This window comes from Tyto alba, unplaced genomic scaffold, assembly GCF_018691265.1.
Source record: "Tyto alba isolate M040663 unplaced genomic scaffold, T.alba_DEE_v4.0 Super-Scaffold_18, whole genome shotgun sequence".
Lineage (NCBI taxonomy): Eukaryota > Metazoa > Chordata > Aves > Strigiformes > Tytonidae > Tyto > Tyto alba.
The window spans coordinates 8,565,631-8,580,635 of record NW_024881280.1 but is presented as its reverse complement, the minus strand read 5'-3'; the positions used below and the strand labels follow the sequence as shown (position 1 = coordinate 8,580,635).

Sequence of the window (15,005 nt, the reverse complement as noted above, 5' to 3'; positions counted from 1 at the left end):
TTGCTGCCAGCAGTCCATCCCTTCAGATCCCTTTCCACTAGACAATACCGTGGTCCAAACACTACAGCTCTGCCACCTGCACCCCACTTTTAATCAAGCTAGCACAATTTCCCAATTAAATAATAATGATATTTCTCACGACCTTTGTCTTGCTTTTTTAGAGAAAGAGCTTTCCCTCACTGTGAAGGGCTCCTTTGAGGGGACTCAGGATATCACGCTGGGCCCCGACGGAGTGGCCAGCCCATCGGGTCCCACCAAGTTCCACTATATCAAGTACGCAGAGCCAACTCTGGACGTCATGTTGCCAAAGAAGAGGCGCTACCACCCTGTATGTTGGAAGCGGCCTCAATGAGTGCCTCTTTAGGAAGGGGGAGGAGGGGGAGAGGGTAAACCCGTTACTGATTTTGTCCTAAAGCATGTTGTTTTCCCAGTGGACCTGTAAGTACACTACAGAGACGGGGTCCCCAGTCGTGATGCTGAATTCGCTGCCCATGGGGAGGAAAATCACCGTAGCAGAGGTGAGCATTGCTACTGGCTGTTAGGAATAAAAGGTCACTGGGGTAGAATCCATTCCCCATAATATTGTCCCAGGTGGCTGTTAAGAGGATCAGAAACGTTCTGATAATTTCTCAGACACTGAACAAAGAGAAGCCTTGTATCTCCAGATGTTTTCTCCACAGAAGCAGGTTGTCCCTCCATCAGTCTCCATTATGTGCCAGTAGTGGATACAGAGACCAACAGGGATGTCAGAAAATATGATATCTCCTTCAGTACATCCCTCCCTCTTTATCCAAAGACTCAGTGACCCTTTATTTGCTTAGGGTCCAACTTGAAAGTTGCTCCTTGGACACAAGCTAGGAAAAAGTCAATAAACCTGCCCTTAGTAAACCATGTGCTTCAAAGGACAATACATGAAAATATATTGAAAATATTAAACATAGCATATGGATTTTAAAGAATGTAATGAGAATATTGCTTGAAATAGATGTACGTGTTGTATAATTTTAAATGAAATTAGTAGAAGAAAAAGATCCTTACTATTGAAAAATGTGTTTCTGCTAAAAAACATCTACAGATGTCCAGATTATTAGGGACAATCTTGTCCAAATATTAATTGTTATGTTGTGAAGAAGTAGGAGAATATAATATTTCAGGGCCATTAAAATATCCTCTCAGAACAGAACACTTTTTGTCAGTTAATATGAAGGTGACAGTAATGATTTATAGACAGGATGAAGTCTTGGCAGAATCAAACACAGACTTGCAGTCTTTTCACTGTGAGACTGTGGCCAGGATGTCAAAGAGCTGCTGTATGTTAGAGCACAAAGAACAGGAAATGTACAAAAAATTGTGTTTCAGGATGTTGCAGAAAGCTTGTGAATAACATGGGAAATGGGACCTACTGCATGAGCCTCAAGAACCTCCTATAGCAAGAGAGTTAATGGTTTCTGCAGCCTGGAAGATCCCCATTTGGGATCTGTGGGTAGGGATGTTCCACTAAGGACAAATTAATGTTTTTGGAAATATATGCTGACATCTGACATCTAACTTTGCCATTGTTGGGGTCTAAATCAATCTCTGACCCCAAGACAGAAAGAGAAAAAAAGAAATTTTAAAACGAAAATTTAAAAATTACAGTACACATTCTTGTTTTCCAGGAGAAAAGATTTGACTTGAATGTGAGAACACAAAGCTGGTAAGAGATCTTCTATTCCTAAAGTCTTGGGTTGTTGATTTTGATATTATTTTAGCCACATGGAAATGACACAAGGAGGCATTCTTAGTCTGAAAATTCAGACCTGCTTTTAATAAAACATTAAATACAGGCACAGTGTATTATATGTAGTTAACCTTAGGAAGTTTCGGCTTTAATCAATAAATGTTAATAAACATGTATTTATTTTAGCATTATCCTTTCCCTTTTGATCACAGAATATTATTTTTGATCAATGTCAGTCTCTGAAATTCACAAAAATGAAAAAGCTGACTAAAAAAACAGAATAGAGAGTAAACATTAAAAGAAAGTAAACACTAAACTAATCAGAAATTATGAACACTAATCAAAAACTATGAAATTTTTTTTTAAAACTCTCAATATTCAGTAGCAATAAACCTTGAATTATGTTACATCCAGTTATACTGTATATTGAGTAATTAATACTCATCAGTAAACATGAAGATGTTTCATGTTATCCACAGCTATACGTAACACATAGAACTGGGCAAACCGATCTGTTCTTTTCGTGTGTGCCCAACTAGGAAATAAAAGGGAAAAATAATTTTTAATTCAAACTGAGTTTTCTGTTGTTCATTTCAGAAAGGCAAGTGAGCAATGACAACAGGAAAAACAGCATTATTCCAAGACAGGAAAAATGCTTCCTGCTTATTTATTTTACTTTCAGAGAACTTTAAAAACTCTTGATTTACAATGGAATCTGGCTTTTGCAGCTCCACCTAACTCAATTTCCCTTGTGTGTCTTCATTTACAAATACAGTTGTAACCATCTGACTGATTTTATCCAAATCTGATGGTGGAGAAATGTCATAAATAAATTTAATCGCTAGTTTCATTGAAATTATGGAGTCAGTAGAAGAGAGAAGCTCTGTCACTGAAAGAAGCAGCAAACCCTCCCATTTTAGAGTGTCTGACCAGGCCTAGCTGGTCAGCCCGGGGCCCACAGGTAGCTCTGGCCTGAAGACGCCACGCCAGATCTCCTGCCCACTGATGTCTTGTAGGCACAGAGTGGGAAGGGACGGGAGGGATGTTGATGAGCAGAGGAGCACAAATGTCCAGGAAATAAGCTACAACAGTGGAGTTTTAAGGAATGACTCATTAAATTTCAAAATGGATGCAAATGAAATCTTCTTCTGAGGAACGGCTTTGCAATTTTTGAGTCAAGGTTGACGTGAAATGCAACTGCCAGCGTTGACCTGTGAGATTAGTTTGTGCGAGTGCGGGCAGAGCAGAGCTGTGGGTGTGAAACCCTGCCCCACGAAGCTCAGTGACGCTGGATGTCACCGAGGCCATCTCCCGAGCCATCAGGGTGACACGGCCACTCGTGCCTGGCGGGGGGTGGGTGGGTGGGTGGCTTCCCTCCCCAGCCATCCTCACCGCTAGAGGGGGATGCGTTCCCACTCGAGTTGCTCAGAACAAGAACTTCCCTTCAGGTTGGAAACGCCAGCGTTTGAAAACTGGGTTTTAGTTTAGATTTAGAAGGAGAGAATACCCTGTGAAGCAGGAATCAATACACTCACTTTTGACTATTTGCACAGGTTTTCTAAACTTTAAATTATTCTAGTTTTAGAATATTCATTTAAATATTTTGTTTCATTTGTAAATCCTGTACATTGTTTCTTCATCAAATAGTAGTAACAGGGTATAATGCTACTGGTTAAGCTTGCTAATTGAAATAAGTTTTCTTACTTTTAAAAATATGTAGAATATTCTCTCTTGCCCCTGTCATATTGCATCACCCTGTTTGAAGGGAAGGCTGCTGTAGATTATCTTTGATCAAAGTCCTAAGATTGATATGGGTGGGTTAATATGTAGAATATGTGCTTGTTTTTATCTTAGTAATTGTTCATGCCACCAAGACCTGGACATGCGCTTTGGGTTTGGCTTATGTTCAGAGGAGATGGCTTTCCTGAGGAAAAGAAAAAGATATGTTGCAAGTGCCCTGAAAAATGTTTTTCACCTACAACAGGACCTGCAGGATTTTGAAGTACGTGTGTGTTGGGGAGGGTAGATCTTGAATTTCTTGTGCCTTCATGTACTCTTCTAGATGAGTGTTGGCAAAATGGGCCACATGTATCTGTTGTGAAGGTACCAGCTTGTCCATGTGTCTTAAGTACATTTGCTTCTGCTGCCAAGGCTTGTTATTGAAAGAAACAGTAGTTGCAGTGATTGCATCCTTCATGACTGCCAATTTGGAATTTGTCATATTTGAGATGTGTTCATCCCTGCCATCCTATGTTAGAACTGGCTTGGGTCAGAAATACTGTGTGCATATTAAATACATTACATAGCAAAGATTTCTTCCCTTGTTCGAATTTCATCATTTTGTGAGAGTTTAGTATAAACACCTCTGAGTACTTCTTATAATATCTTCCCTCTCTTGCAGTTTTGAAATTCCTTAAAATAAATATAATTTATTTTAAAGTAACTTCATAACACTGAAGAATAACAGCCTTGATGAGGGTAGCTTAACAACAGTGGTTGTGAACTGAGTGTATTTCTTCATGGGGTGGGCATGTGGACTTCCATACAGTAGTTGTAGATATGTGAAGAAAAAAGTGGCAAAGGAGTGGGAAATTTAGAGAAAATACATTTTTGCCTCCACAGAAGGGTTTATTCTTGTTTGTCTATACCCTAGTTCGCCCTAGAGATGGGCAAGAACTCAGGTTTGGGTTAGTCTCTGAACCCATGTTTATCCAGAGGGAAGCAGCATTATCAGTCATTGCTTGGTTTTGGTTTTGGTTTTGATTCCTTCCAAAAAGGGAGCCAGGACCCGGGCCGGGTGTGGGGGCCAGGCCCCGCTGCAGTCCGGGGTGCGACGTTGAACGCTGTCAGTGTGAATGTTCCATCCTCCTCTGCCCAACAGGTCCCCGTTGTGGCTATCATCACGACAGGTGGAGGGCTGAAGTCAATGACAGGACTATACGGCAGCCTCATGGGACTCAAGAAATTAAATCTCCTGGACTGTGTAACGTACATCAGTGGGCTGTCTGGCACCACGTGGTAAGCCAGCTCATTCAGGAGGCTTGACCAGGCCTTCTGAGGGTGATGCTGCTGCAGAGAGGCGCTTCTGAAGGCAGACAAGATCAGGAGATTTTATTCAAACTTCGTAGAAACAAGCTGTTTCTCAGTAACAGGCCATTAAATATTAACTTGATCTGATGCACCGAATTTTTATTAGCAATTCTTTACAGTGTTTTTCAGCTCCACATTTACAGCAATTAAATATATATATGACAATTACAGTTGTCAAAATGATTTCTAAGTAAGTAGTTGCTGTGGATGTAACTGTGGATGCCCGTAGCATCACACCTCTTCCTCTCTCCACTGATGTCCCAGTTGTTGTTCCCAGTAACTTCTGAGGCTGGTTCTGCTTTCTGACTGGTCACACAGAGAAAACTGTAGGACAGTGCACACTTACCCCTGCAACCTGCCAGTTTGGGAAAGGATTGAGTTCCCCTGGGCAGCGTTATTCCCTGTTCACAGGACCCACAACCACCCAACATATGATGGTCCCCTGTAGGGAAGGCTGGTAGAATCAAGGATGGTGTTAAAAGAAAGTATAGTGATACCATAAGAATAACACTGAGTGATACAAAGCCAAGAGACAGCAGCTGGTGTGACAGATTTGGGTTTCTAGAAGACAAACAATGTAAATTTATAATTTTCTGACTAATTTGTGCTTCAGAAATATACCTACGTTCACACCGGGCAATTTATCCCTTAAGTTTCTACCAACTCTGTTTAAAAAAAAAAAAAAAAATCAACAACATAAAAAATCCTCCTATCCTTCTGGGCCATCTTTAAAACAGTCATAGAAACTCTGGAGTGTTCATTCTGCTGGACAGAGGAGCAAAACCAAAGCGTGTTTGAGTAGAAATGAATCCTTAGATGTAAACCTCTGGCCCCAAAGGCACAAAATTTCAAGTCTTTTTTTACTTCTGTTGACTTTTGATGTCTGTACTATCTTTCTCCAGGACCATGGCCAACTTATACAGAGATGCCTACTGGTCGCAGAAGGACCTAGACTCGCATATTGGTGAAGCCCAGAAACAAGCAACTAAATGCAAGATGGGCTGTTTCTCTATGGATCGCATGAAGTACTACGATAAGCAGCTTTGTCAGCGGAAAGAAGAGGGATACAGGACATCATTTATAGATCTTTGGGGACTCATGATCGAGTACTTACTAAATGATGGGGTATGATGTATTTCCATTTCTTAGAGAACGATGTATTGTTCTCTTAGTGAATAGAGAGGAAAGTAGCCCATCTTTTCAGAGAACATACCTTAAAACAAAGTGGAGTTCTCCATGTCAGCAATCTCTCAGATCATTTTATTTCCTTTAACAGTCTGACTAGGGAGAAATGCATCCTATATGTTAATAAATCTGGTTGTGGATGCAGTCATTTGAACTCTGGCTGGTATTTAAATAGAAGTAGAGGCAACCTTGGGCAGTCTGCCTAAGATGCAGATTACGCATGCAAAAAGAGTTCAAGATGCAAAGCAGAGAATCTCAACAGTGTGAAAACTATCCGAAGCAATCATGAAACAGCTAGAGTGCTTGGTGATTTGCATCCACTGTCAGGTAACTTGATCTGCAGGTACACTGGAGGCAAGTGTATATTTTACCTTTGCTGAGAAGGACTGCTCAGACAGTAGGCGGTTTAAGTGATATTAATTTTTACAAAAATTTGCTTTTCTGTTATTTGTAGTGGTTTCTACCCCTACAGTACAGAAGTCCACTCCCTCTTCTCTCCAGCTGGACAACAGCTCAAGGATGTGTGCTTTGGTGCTTGGGAAGTGGGAAGGGACGAGTGGTTGAGGACTGAACGGAAGGGTCCTCCGGTGGGGGCAGAAATGCCGCAGTCATTCAGCCATTCATTTGGTTTTATTTATTTATTTTTATATAATATATCTATAGTATTATATATATGTAACCAGAAAATAAATACATACAGAGAGGAACACTACATATTTAAAAAAGATATATAGCTGAAGAGGTAGATGAGGTCCCCCTCACAATCTAGCCAAGTATCTTTCCCTTTGTGCAGTGCTGAAAATTGCCATATAACCATTACCCTCTCCAGAACTAGCTTCTCTTAAATTTGTCAGCAGTTCATGAGATTTTGTGTTTTTTACGAACCTCTTCAATGAGAATATGCTTTTCCAGTAAAGAAGCTGGGTGGGATGCAAATAATCTGCTGCCAAGTTCCAGTCCCCTTGAGAGGTTGGACTGTGGAAGCCGCTGTGTACTAAAAAAGGAAACTCAGTGCCAGCATGCTCAAGGGCTTCCTTCAGCCCCAGGAGAGCAAGGACTGCTCACTACTCTCCTCATCCGAAGGGGCAGCTTGCCCCTTCTCCTACGTGCCAGGGCAGTATTTTCTAGGATGTACAGACATGCATGCAGAGGTAGTTTTCCCTTTACCTCATCTTTTTGTGAACTTGTGTACAGAGTCAGGACAGACCGTGGGAGACTGGTCTGCCACTGGTGGGTGGGTGGGTGCCTGCAGTGCTCTGAGCAGTGGATCTGCCGTGGCCCGTCCTGCGTGCTGGGGGCAGAGCCGCCCGGCCCCTCCAGCACTGAGGCCATCGAATTCACCGTGCACCATTTCCATCTCTTCTCACATAACTGTTTTTCTTCAAAACCAGAAAGACCCCCACAAACTTTCAGAGCAGCAAGAAGCACTGTGTGACGGGCAGAACCCACTGCCCATCTACGTGTCGGTCAGCGTCCGGAACAGCTACAGCACCAATGATTTCAAAGGTGAGGATGATGTTTCAGATCCCGTGGGGCTAAAACCGGCAACTGAATTCCTGTGTTTCGCTCTTCTCTGATTGGTATCACTTGGAGAAAACAATCCTGGTGTGTTAGTTGCTTTTTGGAGAACTAACCATCACCTCCATGCCTTACAATTTTAATACAAGAGTTTTTTGAGATCAGCATTTCACGGTCTAGACATACACAGTCGAAATACTGCCAGAAAGACCATTTTTGAAACATTATCTGATCCATCTAGAATAAGAAGTATTGGAATTGTCCGAGAATTAGATACTGCTTTTTGTCAATGCCCAGTTATAGTTTCAATATGAAGAAAGACCACATAGTTATGATAAAGTTTGGAAAAACATCCAACTTACTCTCAACTGAATCTTTTGCTTTGCTCATTATTTGGTTATTTTTTTCCATGAGGAGAAGTAGCTGGAGGAGAAGAAGAGGCAGAGGAGAAATTCAGGTCAAATTTTTTATTGTTGAGGTGAAAAAATGAACCACTTCTGAACACAAAAGAAATGGTGGTCCATGACCTTTCTGTCCCAGTCTTTACTCACACTGCAGTTATATTGGGCAACTGCACTGCCTTTGGAGAGGATATCCAAGAGTCAAGGATGAGTTCTGTCTTCCTTAGTACCACACACAAAGAGTATAATTGGTTTCTTACAAAAATATTCATTTCTGAAGAGCTGAGTACCTGTCTTTGTACATAACCAAATTATTGGTTGAATAAGGGTTGAATTCCCTTGAATAATTTGGTCACAGGGTCTGAGCTCAGCCCTGGGGGCGGCTGTTGGTAAGCAAGGCTGTGCAGCGGCAGCGTAGCAAACACCTCAGGCCAGCGTGTGCCCCAGCCGCCGCTCTCTCCACCCCCGGCCGCGAGCCCTCTGAGTGTCCCGCTGTGGCTGTGTTGCAGAGTGGGTCGAGTTCACCCCCTACGAGGTGGGACTGCTGAAGTACGGCGCATTCGTTCGCACGGAGCATTTCGGCAGCGAGTTCTTCATGGGACGCTTGTTAAAAAAGCTCCCCGAGTCCCGGATCTGCTACCTTCAAGGTGATGTATTGCATTATCCTGGCACAGAGGCACTTTTTTGCAACACCATTAACCAGAGGGTAGATATTTCTGGTTTAACATACTGAACAGTGCTATGATATCACCTGCAGGGAAATGGGGGTTTGTGGTAGTTTGTACAAAAGAAAATAGTAAAAAATCCCACATATTTTTTTCAGTTTCTTGTCGCTGTCTTAGTATGCACAAGCTTTTTAACGTGGATTAGATAAAGCTCCTTAATTCTTTAATTGTAAGGAATAGTTCCCACTTCTTCCAATTCCTCTCTGAATACACACCAACTTATGAAAGTTTTGAGACAGCAGGAAACCTGCAGCTGTGCTTCCACTGTGAGGTTTAAGTTCTACTCCATGTAGAGAATCCCATCTACTAAAGATGCAGGCCGCTTAGGATGAAAAATTAGATCAGAAGCAAAGGATGTCTGAATCTCTCTGGTCAGTCCCTGACTTGCATTGACGGGTTGTCTGTAAAAGTAATAATATCCTTTTACCAAGGAGCCAGGATCACTGGCAGGTGAACACAGAGCTGTGCGAGTTCAGTTTCAGTCATCTCTTCTTACACTCATGCTGCTTAGAAGCTCCTCGATTTCAGTAAATGTGCTGTGACATTTAATAATTCGTAATCCCAAGGAGTAAATTTAAAATGGTACTTCTTGGACTGACCCTTTTTACCTGGTCCACTACTGGGAAATTAGTTTTCTACATATTGTTATTATTTCTACTGGCTTCTGTGCACCACTGAAAACTAGGAAGTCCAATTGTGTTAGACTAATTAGAACACATATTTAAATATACAATGGCAGATGAAATGGTGTCATTGTGTTTTGTCAACAAAGCCACCAGTGCCCTTGTGGGGAGGCAGAGCGGGGCAATCCTGGATGAAGAAAGGAGTGCACAGTGCTGCGGGAGCCCAGTGCATCTGCAAGCCTTTACATGCTGCCGGGTGAGATCTTCTCTCACAAACCAAATGGCTGAAGAGCCAGTTCATCCACTGTGAAACAATTCAGAGTGCGTGAAAGCTGACCAGAGCATGTGTAGAAGAAAAGAAGCTGGAGTAAGGAAGACAGGGATGAAGAAAGGATGTTTTTGTGATGTCTCACTATCTGAGCTCTTATTTTGCTTCTTGAACAAGTGGTTTTTTCTCCTTTACTACTCTCCCATTCTTCTCTCTCCTTACCATAGGACAGAGCCATGTGATACGTTAGGCACAGAATTGATAGCAGCAGACTGAACCAATGGCATAGAAAGTTAAGAGGAATTTAACAGCCCAAAAGTTCAGAAATATTTAAATTAAGCCCATTCAAAAGTTAATCCAGGAGGTCAAAATAGAAGGAAAAGGCCAATTTCTTGTTAGAATGTGTCCTTGTGCTCACTAATTCCTTTTACAGGTATGTGGAGCAGTATATTTTCTGTGAACCTATTACAAATATGGGGACTGTCTCACAGTTCAGAGGACTTCTGGAAGAGATGGACACAAGACAGAATAGAAGAAGTTGGTAAGAGATTATTAAGCCTTTCATTTATGGTCACTTAGTCTTCTGGATGCCTTTTGGCATTATCCTGTCAACTATGTTGAAGCCAGCATCCTGGGATCCTCCTAAGAGATAGCAATTTCCCCTCCCTCCGTAAAGACTAAAAGGAAGAGGGTAATCAGGGAAATGCTGCTGTAATTACTAGACTTACTAAAACCCTACTGATTAAAAACCCTCTGTCCTTAAGAGGAAATTTTAGAGGGGTCACACATTTCTGAGGAAGTGTTTTGGCATTGCTCATTCTCACTCATCCATACAGAACCAAGAACCAGTGGCAGAGAATAAAGTTATTTTTACTGCCTGTGCAGAGAATAAACCTGAATATCAATTGGTTAATCAATATTTCCTGGGGTTTTATTTTATTACTCAGTACAGTAATTACTGCATTGGATACATCCCGGCACAAAGATAAATGATGCCCAGAGGGTATTTTCTGAAGCAATACAGAAACCATGGTTTCATTGCTAAATAATTTAATATGATAGTAACTATAATTACAGACATCCCGAAAATAAAGAAATACGCCGGTGCAATCACGGAAACCACCAAGTCTCTCCTGCTGCACCGACAGCCACTTGGTCTGGCAAAGCAGGTTGTGATTTCAAGAAACCACGCCTTGTGTTGTTTCTACTTTTCACCCACATATGCTGCCATGTAGCCACCCTGAAAACTACCTGTAGTTTCTAAATATGAATCTATTTCCCAGGCTGTCCTGAGGTGCTCTCATTCTACCGATTAAGCATATGCTCATGTGGCCATGGGTGACTATCAGGTAGAAGCTGCTCCTGTTGCGATAGACCCCCTCATGCCCTGCTGTGGCCCATCTGACTGAGTGGGAGCATATCCTTCAGTCCTGTTTTCTCCACGGTTGCCTCTGTTTCATGCTATCTTCCTGTGAGGATATGTAACTTTTTTTTTTTTTTTTTTTTATTTTTATTTTTTTCTGACAGGCCGTTCTCTGTTTTGTTTAGTTCCCTTAAGGTGTCCCTTTTCTAGGACTAAAGGCTGCTTCTGATGAACTGCCTTCAGGCCAAAGCTTAGGGCCATCACCAGAGCTTTGTCCAGCAGCCACTCCTCTCCTTCAGAATAGTATTTGTGTGTTTAGTGACTCATCCCAGAACAACCCCTGAGATCTCCTACACATGAGGGCAACCAGAAATAAACCCGAATTAACAGACAGTTCACCAATTTGTCTCCCCTCCTCTAGATGAAGACCCAGTGTTGCCTACAAGACCCCATGAGCTGAGGACTCGCATGTACACTCCTCCTGGCCCCCTGTCCAGCGCCCTTCGGGGAGCGTTGACCGACCGCTTCTCTGTCGCCCAGCACCACAATTTCCTGAAGGGCTACCAGCTGCATAACAACTACCTGGAGAATGAGCAGTTCTGTAGATGGAAAGGTAATGGGGACCAATATTTAATAGGCATTATTTTCAGGAGGTTTTGGGGTGGAGAATTTAGGAAAGAACCTTGTCAGGCTTGGCAGGGGAAAAAAAAATCTCCTGAAATAACATTTCTTCTCTGAACTGAGAGAAGAGACTAAGACTTCAGTGTTGCCAGGTATTTAAGACTGTTTTCAAACGGCTGTTTTTAAACATAATCATATGTTTAGGTGCTTTAGCTGAGATCTCTGTGGTAGACTTGCAGCCAACAGAACCAAATTTAAAGTAGGAAAGAGCAGAGTGAACATGGAAGAAAGCTTAATTTGGCAGGACTATGCCTCTAACTTCAGAAGCCACTGGAATATCCCAGAAAATATGATATATGAGAGAAAGCTGGAAAGGAATGGGGCTTTGTAGTCCAAAAAAGAGGGAACTGGGGGGTTAAATCCAAATGTAAAAAGGGATGGGAATATTTTTTTTCTCCTAATCAATGATGGATAAAAGATGAAACAGTGGTTGAAATAAAGCAAGGCAGATTTAGGTTAAGTATTAGAAGTAGATTACTGGCACTAATAGGTATGACAAGTTACTCTAATATATTGCCTGGAATCTCAAACTAGAATATTTTTCAGAACAAGGACTTAGGTGGTGTTTTGCAGTCCCTCCCATGCCTATTGGACAATCCAGTAGTGTGCAACTAAATTAAATCAAGCCTCTGGGATGGTCAGTTCCACCTTGCATTTCCTTTCCAGTCAAAATACCTACATATCATTTCTTATTCCAATAAACAATTTCCTTTTAGACACTGTGTTAGACTCACGTCCCAATGAGCTGATGCAAAATGCCGATCACCTGGGCATGATAGACGCTGGATTTTTCATCAATACCAGCAGTCCACCACTTTTAAGGCCGCAGAGGGAAGTGGATGTCATCATATATTTGAGTTATACTACTGGATCACATACATCGGTGAGGAGGATCTTCTTATTGTGTGTTGTCTCTCCTTCTGCTTGTAAATACCTAGCCTGTAGTGCATAAAACTCCTAGTTATCTCAGCTGTTCAGTTTTTAACTACAACATTCCCCTACATTTTTCACTGTAGTGATTAATAGTTTTGCTATTTCTTCCTGCCCCTCCTGGAATCTCTCTTGCTGGTTTATGAACATGCTGAATTATTCAAGAGGACATCAGCATGGTCTCTTCCAGAATGATGGGAAGAGCCTCTTCTGCTTTATGCTGAATCAAGCAGGTTTCCAGACCCTGCACAGGAATATGCATAAAGATGAGGAAATGATTTGTCCTGACTTAAGTTAGAGTATAAAAGGGGTTAAATGGGTAGTCAATGGCAGATCATTTCTGGGCTGACAAATAAGATGAGACTAGGAAAATTCAATGACAAGCATCTTCCTGCAGAAATTCCAGTTTCATGGAGATAAGGTTAATTAGCTGTCTATAAGACCTTGCTGAAAGCAAATTTGGGTCTTTACATCTCAGAAACTGACGTTAGTGAGAAACTCGCTTGGTCTGCTTAAGTGGAATTATTTTTTGTGAATGAGAACAGTTGTGCTACTGCTAATAAGCCATATGATGCATGAGACATACAGGTAATTAAGTTTCATTTCATCCTCATACATTGTCTAGATTAATTTTATGAAGAAAGGCTGTTGTAGATTTAAGCGCTTTGGTAGAAACTGTTTCCTATTTGATAGTGTCCACTATTAGATGGTGGAGAGTAAATAACACAGCACATAGTAGGACATGATATTCTATTAAACATTTCAGGGGAATGGTACAGTATATTTTTGTGCTTCAGACTTTCTCACTAATATATCAATCTCAGTTGACACTGTGCCATAATGCTTGCACAGGCAGAGACATAATTGCACATTCAAACTTAACTTTCTTATCTCCTGGCTTCCAAGCACGTAATAACATCCATTAAACATTCTCTTCCTGTGGTTTTCTTCTCTAATTAATTCCATACAATATATTAAACACAGGCTCTTTCATTTACTAAAACTACATGCTTTACTCTAAACTTCTTCAAATTGCTTCAATTTTTTAAAAAGCATTTTCCTGGATGAATTCTCTAACTCTAAACTTGTGTTTACAGCTAGTGATTAGCATTCTGGTTACTATGTATGGTAATTATGTGTAGAGTAACCTTTGATGAGAAGAAACTCACCCTATGGATCTGAGTCACTAAACCTTAATACTAGACAAAAATTTGGGGGCTTTAAGACAACCAAGTTGAATTCCAATGCTGACCATTTCTGTGATACTCCAGTCTCTAGATAAGGCGTATAAATACTACTCAGAACAGAAAATCCCATTCCCCAAAATTTCTTTGACTGATGAAGATAAGAAAAATCTGAAGGAGTGCTACATCTTCCACGATTCAGACTTGCCAGGATGTCCGATCGTGATTTTTCTTCCCCTTGTGAATGATACCTTCCGAGAGTACAAAGCACCTGGTAAGTTACAAGTAGTGGCAAAGAATTAAACAAGAGACACCACTACCTGCTTCCCTGATTCAGACAGACCCTTTTTCTCTGTGTCTGACTATCTTTGCTGGCTGGGTTCATGGGGGAGCACTTTAACTAGTTAAACTTGTTTTCCCCATCCCTGTCAAAGCCACTGTGTTCATTCATGTCATCCTTGTGGCCCTAAGAGGATAGACACAGATCTTGTCTTCTGGATGGTGTTTACCTTAATTTCTCTCCCGTTTGTAACATAAAGTGTTGCTAGCTAATAGTAAAGGTTTTTTTCATTGGGAAAAGTGTAGCGCACTCAGCTGATTTTCATCTGCATATACTGTCTGTTTTCTAGGGATTTCATTCTACACTTGAGGAAGCATAGTGTCATGTAAGAATGGTGGAGGAACAGGAACCTGGCTTTCAGGCTGAACTCTACAATGTCAAGATCAGTGTGTCTCGTTTTGGTACAGCATCAGACCAGGGGTCATTTTGCTCACTGTGTTGTGCTCAGGGCCTGTTCTTTTTCTGTTGGGCCACCTGCTTTGTATTCCTCTCCTTTACTGCAAGTTACTAGGATGCATTTGCTTTGCTCCTTGGTAGCAGGGAGCTAAAGTCTAAATTCTGCTTTTGTAGAATTTGGGAGACACAAGAAATGGAAAGTCAGAGCTGGACATTGGTGGCAAGTCCCCTGAGACTGAATTCAGGATTGCAAGAACTTTAAGTTTCCATATGTTTCTATTACTCCTTTCTCACTTAATTTCTATTCTGTCACTAGCAACTTCCCTTCCACATTTGGGGTTCACAGAGGTCCCAACTGTTCAGGATAAGATCTGCAGTGCACTGGCAGTAGTTGGAGAGCCCTTTCAGCCTGATACCATTGACTGATGCATGGCTTTAATGAGACAGATATCAATGAGTAAGCTGTAGATGTCCACTACAATGCCATCATCACTTCAGGCACACAACGTTCTCTTCACTAGGGCTGGGGATACAAGGTCTGTGTTATTAATGCATTTAACCCCCGTGAATTTTCTTCCAGA

General features: G+C 41.5%; 1 protein-coding gene across 1 annotated transcript in view; it reads left to right on the top strand.

The window, feature by feature from the left end:
• The window catches only part of LOC104361975, a 54,442-nt gene that overhangs the window by 17,668 nt on the left and 21,769 nt on the right, over positions 1–15,005 (top strand). Inside the window, exons 9-20 of the mRNA XM_042790930.1 lie at positions 162–328; positions 432–518; positions 1,659–1,696; positions 3,575–3,722; positions 4,602–4,738; positions 5,713–5,935; positions 7,387–7,501; positions 8,424–8,561; positions 9,964–10,071; positions 11,315–11,506; positions 12,291–12,457; positions 13,776–13,962. Coding sequence (XP_042646864.1) covers positions 162–328; positions 432–518; positions 1,659–1,696; positions 3,575–3,722; positions 4,602–4,738; positions 5,713–5,935; positions 7,387–7,501; positions 8,424–8,561; positions 9,964–10,071; positions 11,315–11,506; positions 12,291–12,457; positions 13,776–13,962 — 1,707 coding nt within the window. The remainder of the gene's footprint in view (positions 1–161; positions 329–431; positions 519–1,658; positions 1,697–3,574; positions 3,723–4,601; positions 4,739–5,712; positions 5,936–7,386; positions 7,502–8,423; positions 8,562–9,963; positions 10,072–11,314; positions 11,507–12,290; positions 12,458–13,775; positions 13,963–15,005) is intronic.